The sequence below is a fragment of the Lygodium microphyllum genome, chromosome 22 (assembly GCF_053477565.2).
Source record: "Lygodium microphyllum isolate KBCC chromosome 22, Lygodium_microphyllum_v1.1.10, whole genome shotgun sequence".
Classification (NCBI taxonomy): Eukaryota; Viridiplantae; Streptophyta; class Polypodiopsida; order Schizaeales; family Lygodiaceae; genus Lygodium; species Lygodium microphyllum.
The window spans coordinates 113,601,030-113,619,494 of record NC_141156.1 but is presented as its reverse complement, the minus strand read 5'-3'; the positions used below and the strand labels follow the sequence as shown (position 1 = coordinate 113,619,494).

The window sequence follows — 18,465 nt, the reverse complement described above, 5'->3', positions numbered from 1 at the left end:
AGCTCTGGTCGCACAATGTCATGTGGGACTGAGGCCTTGCTGCGAATCAATCTAGATATCATGATCACCTGGGTCTCTCCATCAATGTCCATACATAATCGGCAAGGCCTGGCCCCCATATAGCTGCTCCATACATCAGTGCTGGAGTGACTAGAGTATCAAAGAGCCATCCCTTGGTGCAGGGCTCCTGGAAATGTGCCTAATGACACTGTCGCTCCATAAGAGCCAATGCTGAGTATCCTCTAGTGAGGCGGTCACGAGCTGCCTGTGTCATCGAGAAAGTCCCTGAAGCTGCTGTAAAGGTGACTCCCAAATGAGAGAGAGAGAGAGAGAGAGAGAGAGAGAGAGAGAGAGAGAGAGAGAGAAAAGAAAGAAAGAAAGAAAGTTATATTAACGTCTTCTAAAGACCAAAACTGGCCTATGAGACAAACTGTGATACAACTGATGAGGTCCAGCTATCCAAAATAAAAGTGATGAATGAAAAGCTAAAAACTGAAAATTGAAAATAAGGTGCAGTGAGTGTGATAAGTGTCGTGTATGTGTATGTGCGTATGTAGCTCTGGTACTCCAGATAATGGCTACAAAAGGGGAACAAATATCAGCTGTGATAGGGGAACAACTGTCGGCTGTGATAAAGTGGTGCGATGTGTATATGTAACAGATGCAGGGAGATATACTATCCTGGGATGTAGTAGCAGTCGTCGAAGTCGCTAATAGCAGGTGATCCCTCCTGGATGCAGGATGTGGTACATCGACGGTGGAGAAAGAGCAAACTGGAGATTTGAGATCCAATGTGTCGAGTGTCGTCGGATCTCAGTCTGCTGTCGATGTAGATCAAGAACCCTCCGGATCTCCTGTCGGTGTGGCTGTGGGGTCCGAAACCCACGGATCCTCGTGCGGCGTCGGGTACGCTGGTCCTCAGCCTGCTGTAGTGTGAGCCCGGAGGTCTGGCTGGAGGCTGGTACAGTAGCTCTCACTCTGTCTGTCTGAAAGAACTGTGTAATAGTCGTCTGGGTGGGCCCCTCTCTGACTAGGACCCGCTGTGTGCTTTGCTCTCTGATGTGCCATACCTCTCCCAGAAAATGGCCAAATGATCTCTGATCCATATTAGTCATACATCCCTGAAGTGAGCTGCTCAATGTGTATCTAGATCTCAACTCTGAGTATGCCGGGCATCTGAGAACAAAATGCTCCTCACTCTCCACCTCTGATCTGCAAAGGGGGCATATCCTCTCCTCCCGTGGGATGCCACTGGCTCTGCCACTCTCAATCATAAGCTGAGAGAGAGAGAGAGAGAGAGAGAGAGAGAGAGAGAGAGAGGCCACTGCCACCGGCATTTCCATCGCCATCCACAAAAAGAGAGGAGGCATCTGTACCCAAAGGAGGAGGAAACCCGTGAAGGAGAAGAAAAATAAGAGAAGCACGAAAGGATTCTTCTTCAAGCTTTGAGATAAGTGCATTCTTTTTTCTCTCTTTTCTTCACTTCTCTCTTTCTTATTGTTTATGAAGAGATTGAGAGAGAGAGAGAGAGAGAGAGAGAGAGAGAGAGAGAGAGAGAGAGAGAGAGAGAGAGAGAGAGAGAGAGAGAGTGTGTGTGTGTGTGTGTGTGTGTGAAAGAAATGAAGAGAGAAATGGAGGGGGGAAAGAATGAGTGAAATAAATATAGGAAGGGAGAGGGAGAGAGAGATGAGGGTGGAAGGGGGAGGGAGGGAGGAAAGGAATGAGAGAAATAAAGATAGGGAGGGGGAGAGAGAAAGAAAAATAGATAGAGAGAGAGGGAGAAAAATAAAGAAACGAGGAGAAAATAGAGAGAGAGAGAGAGAGAGAGAGAGAGAGAGAGAGAGAGAGAGAGAGAGTGTGTGTGTGTGTGTGTCAGAGAAAGAAATGAAGAGAGAAATGGAGGGGGGAAAGAATGAGTGAAATAAATATAGGAAGGGAGAGGGAGAGAGAGATGAGGGTGGAAGGGGGAGGGAGGGAGGAAAGAAAGGAGAGAAATAAAGATAGGGAGGGGGAGAGAGAAAGAAAAATAGATAGAGAGAGGGAGAGAAAAATAAAGAAACGAGGAGAAAATAGAGAGAGAGAGATATATATATATAGGGAGAGGTAAAAGAAAAGTAGAGAAAACACACAGAGAGAGAGAGAGAGAGAGAGAGGCTATGGCAAGTAAAGATGGCTCGAGATCTCGATACAGGGATGTAAAAAGAAATCATACTAAGGTGAAATCGGAGACTATCTCTAGATTCGAAGAAGCTACAAAGAGCAGACCGTACCATACTTGAAGCAGATGAGAGCCAAAAGAGTCCAAGAGCTGAAAAATGGAGAGAACTTGACAAAAAAAGAACTAAGGAGCCAAGAAAAGAAGAAACATGTAAAAAAAATGAAAAATTCTAGTCAAACGAAGATGAAGAAGAAAAGGGAGAGAATGAGCTCAACCTAGATCTTGGAACACCCCGTCTTCAATAAGAAGAAGCCGATTGTTGCTGCTACCTTGACTACTACAATGAAGACTACTACCAAGAAGGCTACCCTGAAGACCAATACCTCTATAATGAATATCCTCCTCAAGGAGATGGATACTACTACCCTGAATATTTTCCCATCGACTACCACCTAGAAGGAGAATACCTCTACAAGGACTATCCCTATCTCGAAGAATGCTAATCTAAAGGAGCCCAAGAAGAGGAAGAAATGATGGAGTATTATGTGAAGGGAGAAGGATGGAGAATGGATGTGTTTTCAAAGGTAGAACGTATTATGATGGAGTTAGGATACAAGAAAGAAGACAAAGATATGTGGATATGTAAGAAGGATGAATCCTTGCACCACATGTTGTAGCTCAAGAAATGAAGTTTAAGGGGAAGGATGAGCTTGATTCTTTTGATCGTGAAACACCTCCATCCATTGAGATTGAGGATGAGGTCAAGTCGATACCCTCTTGTGAGGCACGAGATGCCTTTGATGAAGGGTAAGGCCAATAAAGAAGAGATAGAAGATGACTTAGACGTAGGTAAAAACAAGAAAGAAGAAGTAGAGCTCAGAGACACTACTACTTCCTATATAAGTATTTCTGGCTCCAATGCCATGGTATAACTCGTACAAATGTCCAAATGCTCCCCCAAAAAAACTTGAAAAATTTTAGGAATAAGTTGAAGTGAGCAAAAGATCAATGGGACTTATTCATATCTCAGGGTCTGGACTGCAATGAAAGCTTGAAGTAAAGCTCTTCTTCTTGGGCCTAAGCAAGTGATAAAAAAGCTCATTGACTTGATTATATCTAGCTTTTGCAATCACAAGCTCTTCTTCTCGGACTTAAGCAAGTGATGAAAACTCTCATTGCGTAATACCTTTTCAAATTGATTATATCTAGCTTTTGCAATTATAAGATTCTTAGAAAAAAAATGATGCACAAGTTTGACATTAGATGTAGGTGACATTGATAAATGAATTATACAAGAATATTTAGTGCATATAGCTAGAAGGGTGGCAAGGTTGCATGCTCTACTACCTAATTTTTCTCCCCTCTGTAACTATCGTTATTTGTGTCGAAAATTTACTTTACAATCGTTGCTATTAGCATCACTATTTGCGTCGCTATTTGCATTGCTAACCGAATTAGCAATGCAAATAGCGACAAATTTATCGCGTTGCTAATAACGACGCGAATAGCGATGACAAGGGTACTTTTTTCCATGAATAGTTCCGTTACTTTAAACCTCGCTGTTGGATCTATATGTTATAGTGGGATATAATTAATCCACATGAATAGTAAACTTATACATGTGTCTTAAAATTTTTTTGACCCTTGACATAAAGATAACTAAACTTATCCAAAATTATGAAGTCATTCTATCCTTGGTGTCAATCTCTTACATTTTGATCACATTAACTATCTAGCCAATTATTCATTGTGAACCTTTAAATGTATACAAGACTATGGCAATTTAGATATATCATATTATGCATGACAAGAATCTAAATTTAAATGGTTTACTAATCTGTGAAATGATAATGAAAACCTTAACATACTTTTCATTCAATATAAGTTAATGTTATTTGGTATATATCTATATATATTTACACACAAAAACCTAGCAAAATAACAAGTATTAAAACCAATTTAACATGTCAAATGACATATAAACATTTAAATAAAATGATATTGAATAAAAAATGATAGTCAAATTTATACAATGTTCATGACTACATGGGTGTTGATTACTGTTACGCTTCAAAATTATTGAGCATTGATCTAACAATCATAATTTGTTTGATAATGTACACATTGACATTCAATTTGGAGAAGAATATATACAGCTTTAATTCCTATTCCTTCCTCTTAATATGTACTCTTAGTGATTGTATCAATAAACTTCTTCATAGAAATTAAACAAAGTTCAATAAAAAGGTAAGATTGTTTGTAATGTTCATGAATGCATAGTCATTTGATCTATTTTTATAATTGTAAACTAATTTTTGGAGAAGAGTTTATACACTATAGGATTGCTTCTAAACCAAGAATATATTCTTATTCTTGATAAGATTGTAGACTTATTAACAAACACACGATTTAGGTCATAATACCTTAAATTGGAACTAATCCCAAGCCTTTATTCATATAGCACTTTTTTCCATGTACGTTCAAATAATTTATAATGATATTTTGCTTGCAATACATATATCTAATTTGTGTATAATACATATGTGACACATTTTCCATCTTTTTCTTCCCTTTTTAGCTACATCTCCTTTTGACATGAATAATAAGCCTCACAGGATCTTATTCACTTCTCCGCGTACTCTTAGAGTATTAGCAAGTCTCACTTTATGTAGTACAAAAGACACATCTACCCCTTGAGGTCTTGCGATTGTGCAATATACCCCTTGTAGGAGGCCCTTGTTAAGAAGCCTCCATATGAAAACATTTATTCGTTCTTAGCCTCATCTCTTATCCTCAACTATCTTATGATAATTATAATTGACTGATCATTTCAAAAAATTATCTAGGTGCACAAAAGCCCAATCAAACCATAGGGATGAAGGCTAAAGTGCAAGCAAAGGGGAATGCCACCAAAACCATTCCTCCAAGTTGGACCAAATGAGCCTATAACCTCAAGCAACTCAAGGTTAGTTAAGCATCCTAGATATGACTAAAACTTAACTTGCAAAGTGTTAGTTCATACTCAAAAATGAGTATATATGGCACATTTAGGTTTCGTTTGATGCAATATTTATCTCTAGACACGTTTTATAGACAGTTGTAACTTTTTGCATCATACATCATTTTGGCCTTTTGCAAACATTAATAAATCACTTCATTCCTCTGTGTGTGTGTGTGTCTCTCTCTCTCTCTCTCTCTCTCTCACACACACACACACACACAACACCCATCTTGAATTTAGAACTTTTTGGAAGAGGGGGGCTATTTAAAGGAACAATTTGATCCAAAGTTGCTTTCAATAGGTGTAACGAGACATCTTTAAAGTTGATATTCAAATAACTTATTGATCATCCTACATATTTATGGCCTTGCTTGAAGAAGAATAGACGAAAATGGTGCCATATTATATGTTCTTTCAAAAACCTTTATCCCTTCTTCGATAAAGTCTTTTGGAGATGGAAGATTTGTGTCAACCTGCAATACATAAAACACTTACATGACCGATGGAGGTAGCAAGGTAGAGAGATTGTCTTAAACCCAAGAGTGTTATGAGAGAAAATCACGAGAATGTCAAAAACACTAGGTTCAAAATAAGCACAACTTTATAATGAGTATCTCACACACACACACACACACACACACACACACACACACACAAACCAACTATTAAAGCAATGAAAGTTACTAATACATCATGACCCAAAATTAACCTAGTGCTTATGCTTTCTGAACTCCTCTATGATGAGTTTGCCACCTGCATGAACCACCCATTTGCTCTCCTTTCTAGTTGCATTCATCTTGGGTAATTTCATTAGGTCATGTTTTGGGTTGAGTTGGTGTAAGTTCCTCTACGATTCATTCCTTTCTTACATTGAAGAAGTGTTTGCTTTTCCCAAAAAGCCTTAGGCTTTTTATGCCTTTCAAACTTAAGGCAATTTAATATTTTTAACGTTCATAACTTTGACATTTAGGATATTAAAAGCTTAGGAAACTTTAAAGCCTTTAAAGCTTTTTACTCCATGTGTTAACGCTACCCTCTGCTGAACGGTCTGCTTTGTCGTGCCCTACTTCTTTTTCTGTTCCTTTGTTGCTTCTTCTTCATCTGTGTCTTCCCGCCTTCATCAGCTTACGGCTTTGTCGCCTTACCAGTCTTCATCGATGATCCCCTTTTGTCCTAGCTTGCCATCGTCAACTTCAACTTCGCCTTCTTTATCGCGATTGATTGAAATGTTTGATCCCCCTCTTCCTCGACTATCTCCCTGTCTCCTTCCTCTTTTCTATTGTCGTTCCCTTTAAGCATTTTGATTGCTTTAATACTTTGGCTTTATATTCCATGTTTCCATACTTTGAAGTTGCTTAATCCTTTTAATGCAATGCCATTTATGGCAGGTTATTAAATATCCTCACAACGCCCTATAGAGGTATAGCAAATCCACTTCCATCCCTAGCAATTAAACATGGCCTTTATATCTATATATGAGAGAGAGAGAGAGAGAGAGGGAGAGAGAGAGAGAGAGAGAGTGTGTGTGTGTGTGTGTGTGGAGTTGGTAAGCAACTAAGTTAAACCAAAATGGGTGGACTTAATGGAGGTGGATATTTCTGAAGATGAAGTGGAAGAAGTGCTATCTCACCTACCTTGAAGGAAAAGCCTTGGCTGGGATGGGCTTCCTAATGAGCTCTTTTCAACTAATGTGCAACAGGTTAAAGACCCATTGACTCACCTGTGTCAGCAAGTGTGGAGTTCTGGTATTATGCCATTAGATTGTCATTCGGTTGTTGCCCAAGGTTCCCTCCCCAACCTATTTGAAACAATAGAGACCTATTTCTGTTATGGGTTCGTTATACAAAATTTTCTCCAAAATCATTGCCAACAGATTGAAGAAAGTTTTTCCGCACTTGGTTCATCCATGCCAATATGGTTTCATTAAAGGCCGCAATATAATGCATAACATCTGGAATGTTCAACTGGGTATTGACTATGCTAAAGCTTCAGGATATCAAGTAATTATATTGCACCTCAATATTGAGAAGGCATTTGATCATGTTAGCTAGTCTTTTTTGCTGCAATTATTGTCTACAATGGGATTTGACCCTCGCATGGTTTCTCTTATTGACACTATTGGTCAAGGAGTTGTGGCTCATATTGCTCTTAATGGAGGGATCACGGAAGAAATTGCCTTATCTCGGTCCCTTAGGCAAGGCTGCCCTCTCAACCCTTTGTTGTTTGCCTTGGTCACTCACCCGATGCCCTCCTTACTGGATAAGTTGGCTGATTAAGGTGAGATAGTTGGCTTGTCTCTTCCCAGTGGCACTCAACTTGTGGGTCAATCTTTGGCAGACGATTCTTTCATGTTCCTTCAGGCTGATCACACTAATGTTAATCGGGCAATGGTGGCGTGGAATCTTTTTTGCTTTGGCATATGGTCTTCATATTAATACTCAGAAATCTACACTTCTATCTTGTAAGGAGACTAATCTGCAAGCCTTGGGCTGGCATGGAATTGTGATCTCAAAGGGAAATATCACCAGACACTTGGGACACCCTATTGGTGTGGAGGTAGCACCCCGGGCCTTATTGGATTGGATGGGCTCTCGGATTCATGACAGGTTCATGTACTGGAAATCTCAAGGTTGGCCTTCATATGTCAGACTGAAAGTTGCTCAAAGTATTATGATCAGTATGATATCATTCTTTTTGCCTCTGCTTCCCTGGACTAAGAAGTCCCTTTTGGAACTTGTTCAACCTATCAAGTTCATGTTCTGGAAAAAGAAGGGGAACCGTTTGGGACAGGTTTGGATTTCGTGGTAGCATGTGACTATGCCTAAACGAATGTGTACAGAGTCATCCTTGGTCAGACATTGCAAAAATTTTCATTGAAAAGACTGGCATCTCCCATGGTAACACGGTCATTCATGCCTCCTGGTGGCATGCGCTTAATTCCTCGAGGCCTCTTGAGATCACCCAATCTTTTCTCCTTTCTCATTTGATTGCATCTTGGTAGGAGATCTTACGTTTTTCAGTTTGGCGCCCTCTTGAGATTCGTAAGGACGCGAATTCGCTGCAAGGAGAAGTCTTGGCCTCCTCCAGATTGTTGGATTGACCGGACAAAGATTTGCATAGATTCAAGTTTAATCGGATGGCTCGTTTGGGGTTGCAGATAGTTTTGGACGGTGTTATTCATGGGCAGTCCCGGCTTTACTCTTTTCAGCGTATTCGTCAACATTTTCGGGTACCCCGAGGATATGGTGATATCTGGTCATTCATATAGGTCAAACTTCAGAGGTTCTCTCCATTACCAGTGCTACAGCCTTTGTATCCATGGTGTGACTGGAAGTTTGTGATACCGGATGATTTTGAGAAGAGGTCTGCTAACCAAATTTACCATCAGATGGTGGAGGCCAAGAGATGGGTCGCTACAAAGGTGAATAAATTATGGCATATTAGGGACGGCAAAAAGAAGTGGCAGGGAAGATTCCTTCAGCTATGGAAGTCCAAGGTTCCCTATTAGGGGAAAGTCTTCTTGTGGAGATTGCTGATTGGTGGTCTTCCAACTGGAAAGGTGCTACGTGCTTGGAAGATTTTTGCTGGACATTGTGTATTCTACACTACATGTGATGAAACATTGCTTCATCTTTTTGCCTCTTGTCCAGTTGTGTGACAGATTTGGTGTTTTATTTCGCGCGTGTGGCTCTTGGCTACTCAGCTATGCATATCAGCCCATTCTTGGATTATGGGAAACCTTCCCTCCATGCCTTCTTTGCATTCTGATTATTCCTGCCAGTTCCAGTTCCTGAGATGGACTGCCCTGTGGCAAATCTGGCGTACTCGAAATGCCTTTATTTTTTATTCGGTCTCGGGCATCCATGGTCATGTGGCCCGTATTCGAGATTTGGTGCTATGGCAGATTTCTTCTATGATATCAGCTGACCTCGTTCTTCCTGACATTGCTGCCCTCTGGCTGGCTATTGTTCACTCTAAACTAGCAGTGTGATTTTCTTCTTGTGTTAAAGTCCTGATAGTCTTTCCTCACCTTTTTGGAGGACCTGATGGTCTGATGTAACAGAATGTAAGAGATTTAGTGAGAATCCTGACCGGATGGTTTGATGTAGATATTTTCCGGAGAGAGAGTTCTAAGCCGACCTGATGGTCTGATCTAAAATATTTACTTAATTCAATTACCTTCACGAAAAAAAAAAGAGTGTGTGTGTGGGTGTGTGCCATGAAATCCTCGACTCTGGACCTTTGCGACTGCAGCTTTCGTTCAATAGAACTGAGCCGCTGGCTCGAACACAATTCTTCGGTTCTTCAGGCCTGCGTAACTGCAAGGAACCAGGGCAGGTCTGATTAGCGGAAGTAGGGTGGGACTGACTGGCGGGAACAGACAGGGCCACGGTTGTAATCAGCTGTCAGGGCGGAATCAGCAGTTCGTTGTGTGAGGCTCTGAGCGTTCTCGACAGCTCAAACTTCTGCATTGAACTGTACTCAGATTTCTAGAAAAATACTTTCTGTGAGGCCCACTTGCAAGCTCATCGGCGAGAAGATTCTAAGAGAACCTGAACTAGCTGAGATCCTTCTGCTGGTTGTTAAGAACCAATGCCAACACAATATGCACTAGATGTAGGAGCAATCCTCTTGCTCAGGACCCGGAGATACGTACAGAAACACCCATGGAAGCAACGATGGTCTCAGTCTCCTTGAGAGGTGTAACAGGAAGATAAGTTATACTGAATATCTATCTAAATAGGTCCCAAGTTGCTGTGTTTTCATGAAGCCAACGAGCAGATTTTTTAAATTTTAAACGACTGTCTTGTTTTTAGTAAAGGATGCATAAATTACTCCTGCAAAAATTACAATAGTCATCGATAATTTTTATTCTTCATCCTTAGTAGCATGTGCTAATGCAATATGGCCTCTCCATGAGAGCATTGCATTAAAGAGATGAAACACAACATATACAAGGATAATAATAATAATAAGACCGGTAATTGAAGAAGCAAATTAAAAAGCACGCCCTCTACATTGTATTGGAGAAGCTCCAAAATTATATCAAATGTTTTAAGCTGAACGCATTCTCTGTCATCCAATCTGCAAGTGCTATTTACCACTCCCCTTAGAGTCATCAAAGCACCCCCTACTCTATTTAATGCAAATCCCTTGGTGCAAATATTTGCTGGCGCACTTCCATAACTTATGGTAGAGACAATGGCAAATTTTAAGCATTGAAACTTGTGATGTCTGTTTTGGGGTATGCATGCTTATGATGTTTTCAAACATGTTCATCTTTCTGAATATGCAAGCACTCGTTCAGTGGATACAAAAGAATTTACGACAAAAAGAGAACATGAAGTACCATTATAGACAGTTTAGGCGCATAGAACCTTACCATTCGATACCAGTGCTTTCCAGCTGGTGGTTGTGGCAGGGGGACATTGACAAAGAAATCATGGGCGTTGAATGCGGCATATAGATCTCCTACTCCTGTCTTCCCTTCATCAAGGCTGTGTATGCAAAAGTTACCAAAAATTTATATTGCATGTACAAGCTCAACAGCCAACCTCTACTAGCAAAGACCAAAAATAATGTTATAATATTCCAAGACTGCAAATAAAGAACACACAGCATCTAGTATATCTCACTGAGGTTTCCATGGGAACCAAAGTGAAGTCCTCACCGGATCTCCAGTCTGGCCGTTAAGTGTCACATGCTCAAAGATCACAGGATTTTTCCCAATTAATGAGAGAATATAAAGCTCAATGGAAGATCTTCGTTGCTGCTATAAAGGCCCTAAAGTTGCTCTCACCCCAATCTTCCCTCTGATGGTTGTGGCTGTTGTTTCTCCCCAACAATAGCAGGTCCTTTTTTGCTTCTACGACTAGTATAGCTTGGGTTGTCAACACCTTCATGTTTGCCAGACTTGTTGCTTCCGCCATTAAAAAGATTAGGTGAGGCTTTCCTTTGGGAGTCCATAGAGGGAAAGTGGATAGCACCTTTCAAAGTTGCAGCTGTTAAAAATACAAACATATGGTATGTATTGAGGGGGCTGCACAAGTGGCACACCCATAAGAAAAAATTATGTTTTATCCTATCCTTTGTATCCATCGATAAAGGGAGTGTGTCCCTACACTTGCTGCACGATAGGAACTCACCTTTTACACCTAGCAGCCCACTAAAGCACTAGCTACCAACTAACTAAATGGAAGCTATCAAAACCACTACCATAAACCACATTTGTAAACCTATATAAAGGTCCCCTATTCTACAACTAATGTAAGTTCTTTTCAAGCATTGTTGTGCTGAGTACATTCTTGTTTCTTTCATATTGTATTGAACTCTTATCTTCAATATATTAACACTAGGTAAGCACATAGAGAGCCATCAAAACCTGCAGTTATAATGACAAAGGTAGTGGAGTGCTCACTCATTCATTCCTCCTAGCAAATTCATGATCCCCTGCCAATGTGGGGGATTGTTACAATGACAGAGGCAGGCAATTCCTTACCCCATACCCCTTTTTGCTAGGATAATGAGATGCAGAAGCGCCCAAAGAGGACAGGCTCTCAAAAGCCTTTCTCTTTTCCTTTTCGGATGAAGTGAATACCATTTTGTTTGTGGTTGTCAAGCTTTATTGATGTACAGTCAGGGGCAGAACTGCCGAAGGCCTCTCCAAAGGTTTTTTCTGTTGTTAGAAGTGCTCTGGCAGACATCACTTATTAGTTGCAGTGTACCAACCTGATAAACTGTGCCACAATAGTAATTCAACTTAGTAGGCCATCCTCCCCTAACCTATCTGATTGTCCTGCTATCATTTGGTGTAGCTTGAGCTAATGTTTTTTAACCAAAGAAAAGTCTATAATTGCATACAAAAAGGGAAATCTAAAACAAGGCTTGGGTAAATAACCAATGAGGTCTATAAGGTCAGACCATGTGTGACTAAAAGTGAGAAAAAGCACCAGAATCCCAGATCCCGAGACAAGCATCTCTCTTCCTCGTAGTCTCTGAGTTCACCCTAAAGCCTTTCCCATCTGCAAACAAGTATGTAAGCGATCCCTGCTGAAATCTTGGAGAGAGTCTATAGAATGAAAATATCCTGTAATTCTAGTGTGTGACAACATCCAGCATATTGGCTATGAGTTCCGATGTGTGACAATATCACTTGGCCCACTCTATTTGTAAAATTCTGGTGTGGCTCTGCTGCTTAAAGCTGGTCCAAGATAAGATAGGATTGACTCTGCTGCTATTCATCTAGATCCTTTTACCCAATTTGGTGGTATTTGCAGAAAAGAGAACATCCTTGGGTCTCTCTACATTGGAATCTCTCCAAGCCCACTCCCTTGGGTCCTATAGTCTCTAGAGAGGCGTCCTCTTGTTCAAGATTCGAGAGAGAGAGAGAGAGAGACAAAGACATGGAGCTATAACAGAGAGTAGTGAACCCTCATTGTTCTCTTCTTCTCATTCTTCCATAATGCTTACTAAAGTCTAATCACACATAACTGATAAACACACTAGGTCACTGACTGTACCACTAACTATAGTTGAGCCTGACCGACTCAGTTATTACAACACACATGTAGAGTGACAACTAAGACAATAGCTGTCTAGATAAGGTCGGTCATGTCGGTGATATTGATCATGAGATTGATTCTCAACACTCCCTCTCAAGCTCAAACTAACTACTGTACTCAAGTAGCTCCTTGAAATGCACAAACTTCTCTTTACCAAGTGATTTGGTAAAGATATCTGCTACCTCGTTTTCTGTCTTCACATGGAGTAGATCAATCTTTCCAGCATGTACCATCTCCCTACTAAAATGGTAATGAACTTCTATGTGTTTGGATCTAGCATGATAAACGGGGTTGCTAGCTAGTATCACACAATTGAGATTGTCACAATGCAATGTGACATTGCTGTCCAACTGTATACCCAAGTCATGTAGCAGTTTCACAAGCCAAACTGCTTCGCATGTTGCTAAGGCTGCACCCCTATATTCTGCTTCTGTACTAGATAAAGCAACGGTTGGGTGTTTCTTACTACTCCTACTAATCATACTGTTGCCCAAACTGAAAGCATAACCACTGGTTGACCTCTTGTCATAGAGACAACCAGCCCAATCAGCATCTGTATAACCTGTTAAGTCGAATGATTTCCCATGCTCATGAAACAACCCATAATCAGTAGTACCCTTCGCGTACCGCATAATCCTTCTAACTGCATCTAAGTGTGGCTTACGAGGTTTCTACATAAATTGGCTAATCAGCCCCACTGCATAACTCAAGCCAGGACGAGTAATAGTAAGGTAAATTAGGCTACCCATCATCTGTCTGTACATAGTGACATTCTCGATCTTAGTCCCAGCATCAACTGCAACTTTGACATTCTGATCCAATGGTGTTTCCATGGCTTTACACTCCATCATGCCATATTTCAGTAGCATATCATGAGCATACTCTTTTTGTAATAGCCATGTACCTTGAGGTGTAGACACAACCTCAATCCCGAGAAAGTACGTCAGCTCACCAAGATCCTTGACATTGAATTCAGCCTGTAACATTGCTTTAATTTCAGCAATCCCATGATCATCATCTCTAATTATGATCAAATCATCGACATAAACCACCAGAAAAACATAACCATGCTCTGTCTTCTTTGTAAACAGGCTATGATCTGCATGACCTATCTGAAAACCAAGCTGCTGCAAATAACTGCTAATGCGAGTATTCCATACTCCTAATGCCTGTTTCAGCCCATACAAGGCCTTTTTCAGCTTACACACATATGTCGGATAATCACGGTGTACATAACCCTCAACCTGTTCCATATACACCTCTTCAAGCAAGTCACCATTCAAGAATGTATTTTTGGCATCCATCTGCCATAATTTCCAGCCCTTAGAAGCCGCTAATGCAATAACTGTTCTCACCGTTGCCATCTTGGCAACCGGGCTGAAAGTCTCCTCGTAATCTAGGCCGTCTTGTTGTGCATAGCCCTTTGTAACCAGCCGAGCTTTATACCTTTCCAACGAACCATCTGACTTGCATTTCACTTTATAAACCCATTTGCAGCCAATGGATACTTTGCCTTCAGACAAACGGACCAATTCTCATGTCTCATTTTCAGCCAATGCTACGTATTCCTCATTCATGGCAACATACCAATTTTCATTTATAACTGCCTCACTGAACTTCATAGGTTCTCTGTAGCCTATCACTTTAGTCATATATGCATAATGTCTGGCTGAATACCCACTGTATGTCAGCCTATCAAATGGTTTTCTGACCCTTTCAGTCCTCCTTAGCTGCGGTGCACTCTGGGCTTGCCTCTCATGAGGCGGCACATACCTAGTTTGCCTCACACCAGGCATCATAACTAATGGTATGCCGAATTTACTATCAAGACTATCACTGCCAGGTGACTCATATCCAAATGTAAGTGGGCCAGTCACATCACCAAACATCTTTTCTTTGCCTTTATCCAATCTCCCCCTCACTGACATATCCGTGTCAGTGGATACAATAGCACGACTGCGGAGTTCTCCTGTCCAAGGACTAACAGTAGATGACCATCACCTGTTGGTCCACTCATAGACGTACTAGCTGAAGGATAATTTTCAGCATAAGTAGGGCTAGCTGGTCCATCAAAGACCATTGCATTCGGATTACCATACCATGAGACCAACTCATCAAAAACTACATCCCTGCTGATCAAAGTTTCCTGAGTGGATGGATTATAGCATTTGTAAGCCTTTCTCTCCTGTGCATAGCCAAGAAAAACCCTTTTGATAGCTTTTGGGTCTAACTTCTTTCTCTTTTCATTAGGCACATGTGCGTAGGCAATGCAACCAAATACTTTTAGGTGACTGATGTCGGCAAGCTTGTGCCCATAAAGTTTCTCATACAAAGTCAAATCATGAATCCCAGCAATAGGTGTTTGGTTCAACACATAAATTGCAGTAACCACTGCTTCAACCCAATAAGCATTTGGCAAATTCTTTTCATTAAGCTTCCATAAGCACCCGATTTTTTCTCTCTCCCACACCGTTTTTTTGAGGTGTGTAACTGCATGTGAGCTGTCTTTTTATGCCATATTTAGCAAGGTACCTGTCAAACTCTTTGGATACATATTCTCCACCTCCATTAGATCTTAAACATGAGATATAACAGCCAAGTTCATTTTCAGCATGCTTCTTAAAGTCCTTAAACACATCTAGCACCTCATCCTTGTGCTTCAGAATGTATAGCCATGTGTATCGATTGAAATCATCAATGAAGGATACATAATACCTGGCACCACCAAAAGGCGCATTATGGGCAGGACCCCATACATTGGAATGTATCAATTACAAAGGCCGAGAACTATTTCTGACATGTCTCACGAACAGAAATCTCACTTGTTTCCCAAACTAACAACCAGAGCAGACATGTCCAAGATCACTGTACTTGAACTTCAGCAAGCCAAGTACAACCTCTTTTTGTTGCATTTTTTTCAGCTTCTCTACATTAACATGACCGATGCGTTTGTGCCAGATTTCTACATTTTGAACTACTCCATTATCATGGGCAAACATGGCTTCCTTCAATTCCGGGATAGATGCATCCAAGGTAAACATTCTGCCATCTCTCTTGCCTTTAGCAATCAATTTACAGCCATTGCCATATTCTTCAATAAAACAACCATCCCTGTTGAATCTAACTTGTAGCTCTGTTCAGAGTCATCTGCCCAAATGACAGTAAATTCTTGGTAATAGAAGGCACATGTAGTATATCATGTAGGCTCTTCTTTTTGCCATAAGGCATAAGCAACAGAATCACACCTGTATGATGAATATCATGCTGTGTATTATCACCAGTACATACAATTCCATGAGACCTTGCTACTAACTCATCAAACAATTTACCATGAGGAGTCGTATGATTGGATGCTCCTGAGTCTATGTACCATTTCTCATCTTTGCCTTGCTTAGGCGTATTTTTAGATACATGCTATATAGCAAATAGTCTATCTCCCTAGTCATCCCGAGTACCGCTGGAAGATGCATAATGTCCATGTTGCCTACCTTTTGCCTTCATATCAGCTTGCTTTTTATGACAATCCTTCGCAATATGCCCATATCTTCCGTAATAATGACAGTCTTTATCGCTATTAGATTGCTCATGTGACTGTCAAGAGCCACCTCTTTCTCTAGGTGCTCTCCCCCTGCTCTAAAGGCTCCAGATCCTCATTGTCCTTGCGTATTTGAGCTATGCCAAGCATTTTGTTGTTGCTGTACATGTGTGTTTTGAGTGACTTCTCGATCCCGAAAAGCTCCATGAGCTCTATCACCTCTAGCTTGCTAACTAGAGTAAAAGACAGTGTCTCTATTTTGAGATGTGCTAGCCAAGCTTTACTTCTTCATGTAGCAACAGTGCAAGTAACTCATCCCAATCAAAGGGTTTTGTTCTCACAGAAATGGACGTATCAAATGCCTTATACTCCTTATCTAGCCCATTCAATGTCATTGCAATCATATCATCCTCTAAAACATGAGATCCAATAGTAGCCAGCTGGTCAAGTATGGTCTTTATTTCCGTCGTGTATACTTGAATGCTCTTGCCATTCCTAGACATGTTGTTGAATTGCTGCTTCAACTGTATTATCCTTGCATGCGTGACATTACCATAATTCTTTATGAGTGCATCCCAAGCATCCTTCAGGGAATAGTAATTGGTAATTTGCATAGCCATCACATTAGAAATACATAAAGAAAACCAATGTAGTACTTTACTAACTCTTTCTGACCATTGTCGGTGAGCTCTCCGTTGTTCTTATGTAGGATGCCGTTTAGGCAATTCGGGTTCAGCTTCAATCTTTGTACGTAAATCCCAATAACCTCAGCAAATAAAAAAATTTTGCATCCTGAACTTCCATAGAGCAAAGTTTTTGTTATCAAGCTTCTCTCCCATAATTTGAGTGATATTGTCAGTGCCTTGAGCATTTGCCATATATGCAACCAAGGTATTCAATGCTATATGCAATCTATAAGAGCTTGATTCCCTGCAGTTCATAAAAAGACTTTTTGCAGTTCAAGAACAGTTTTCCTGCAGTTCAAGAACAAACTTTTTGCAATTCAGAAACAGTCTTCCTGTAGTTTGAAAACAGTCTTCTTGCAATTCAAGAACAGTTTCCTGCAGTTCACGAACAGACTTTCTACAATTCAGAAACAATATTCCTACAGTTCAAGAATAGTTTTATGACAACTTGCTGTAAAATGTATTACAACAATGAAAAAAAATAGTCAACTGAGCATAAACCAAGCTCAAATCAATTTAAAACATTCTATGGTAGTGGCAAAACATCCCAGCAACAAACTATGTCCATACAAGCATCGATAGATGCATAAAACTGATGCTAACATTTACTAGACTTTTCCACAGTTTTGGACAGGCAAGCAACCTATTATAACCAACAGCATAAACTCTACGATAATCAGGATATTCTCAGCTCAAAAATATCCTCAAACCACCATAAACATGTCCCAATATATTGGGAATTTAATATATGACCAAACAAGCATCAATGTTTGTACTGTATGCAAGTAGCAGTATCAAATACTCTAACTATATGTTGTTTATAGCTAGTCTACTGCTATAACCAACGGTATTTTCTTTTCTAAAACAAAAGTATTCAGATCTCAAAACAACCCCAAAACATCTCATTCAGTTACCACTCTATACAAGAGTTGATACATGTTCAACCCGTTAGAATATATTGCATGTATGTCAAGTGAAGATGATAGGTATCCTTCTTGCAAACAATAAATAGTTAATACCTCGGTATAACCAATAACAAATCAGTCCAGACTTTGGACTTTCAACACTCACAGTATCCTAGAAAGCATTTATTACTCAAGTGGTATGGTCTAAGCATTTATCAGTGGCAAATAAGCGTCACAAATACTTCAACCCTGTATGTATACTCTTTCCAAATTCAAGATAGCAACCAATTCATCGTTTCTAGCATTATTGGATAAAAGCCACTAATGCCCTTGAACCACCTGCTGTTTACTGCAGTAAAAAGATAGTCTGCACAGGTCTATGCTAAATATCTCAAAATTTGTGAAGAATTTGAAAAAACCTTATTCTGCAAAGTTGTAGACCACGTCGAAACGGTCAAGTAAGGCGGGCCGTTTCTCCAAAATTCATTTTTGTAGCAAGATATAGCTTTTGCAAAAAAAAAAAGGCTGCAGGCACAGTCTCCTTTGTTGACGTTTCCTTCAGATTTGATGTCTTGATGTCAAATGGCCACTGCCAAGCCTTCAATCTTTAAGCGTTCA

General features: G+C 40.4%; 1 protein-coding gene across 3 annotated transcripts in view; it reads right to left on the bottom strand.

Moving 5' to 3' along the window:
• Window positions 1-5,420: 5,420 nt before the first annotated feature.
• ISA3 (isoamylase 3) overlaps window positions 5,421-18,465 on the bottom strand; it is a 264,204-nt gene continuing 251,159 nt past the window's right edge. For 2 of the 3 annotated variants that reach the window (XM_087662417.1, XM_087662419.1), the window contains 2 exons: window positions 10,543-10,657; window positions 5,421-5,632 (listed from right to left, as the gene is read on the bottom strand). In XM_087662417.1, coding sequence (XP_087518543.1) covers window positions 5,519-5,632; window positions 10,543-10,657 — 229 coding nt within the window. In that variant the 3' untranslated portion in view covers window positions 5,421-5,518. Of the gene's footprint in view, window positions 5,633-10,542; window positions 10,658-18,465 lie in introns of those variants that run through there. The other variant, XM_087662418.1, reaches the window with a different exon arrangement.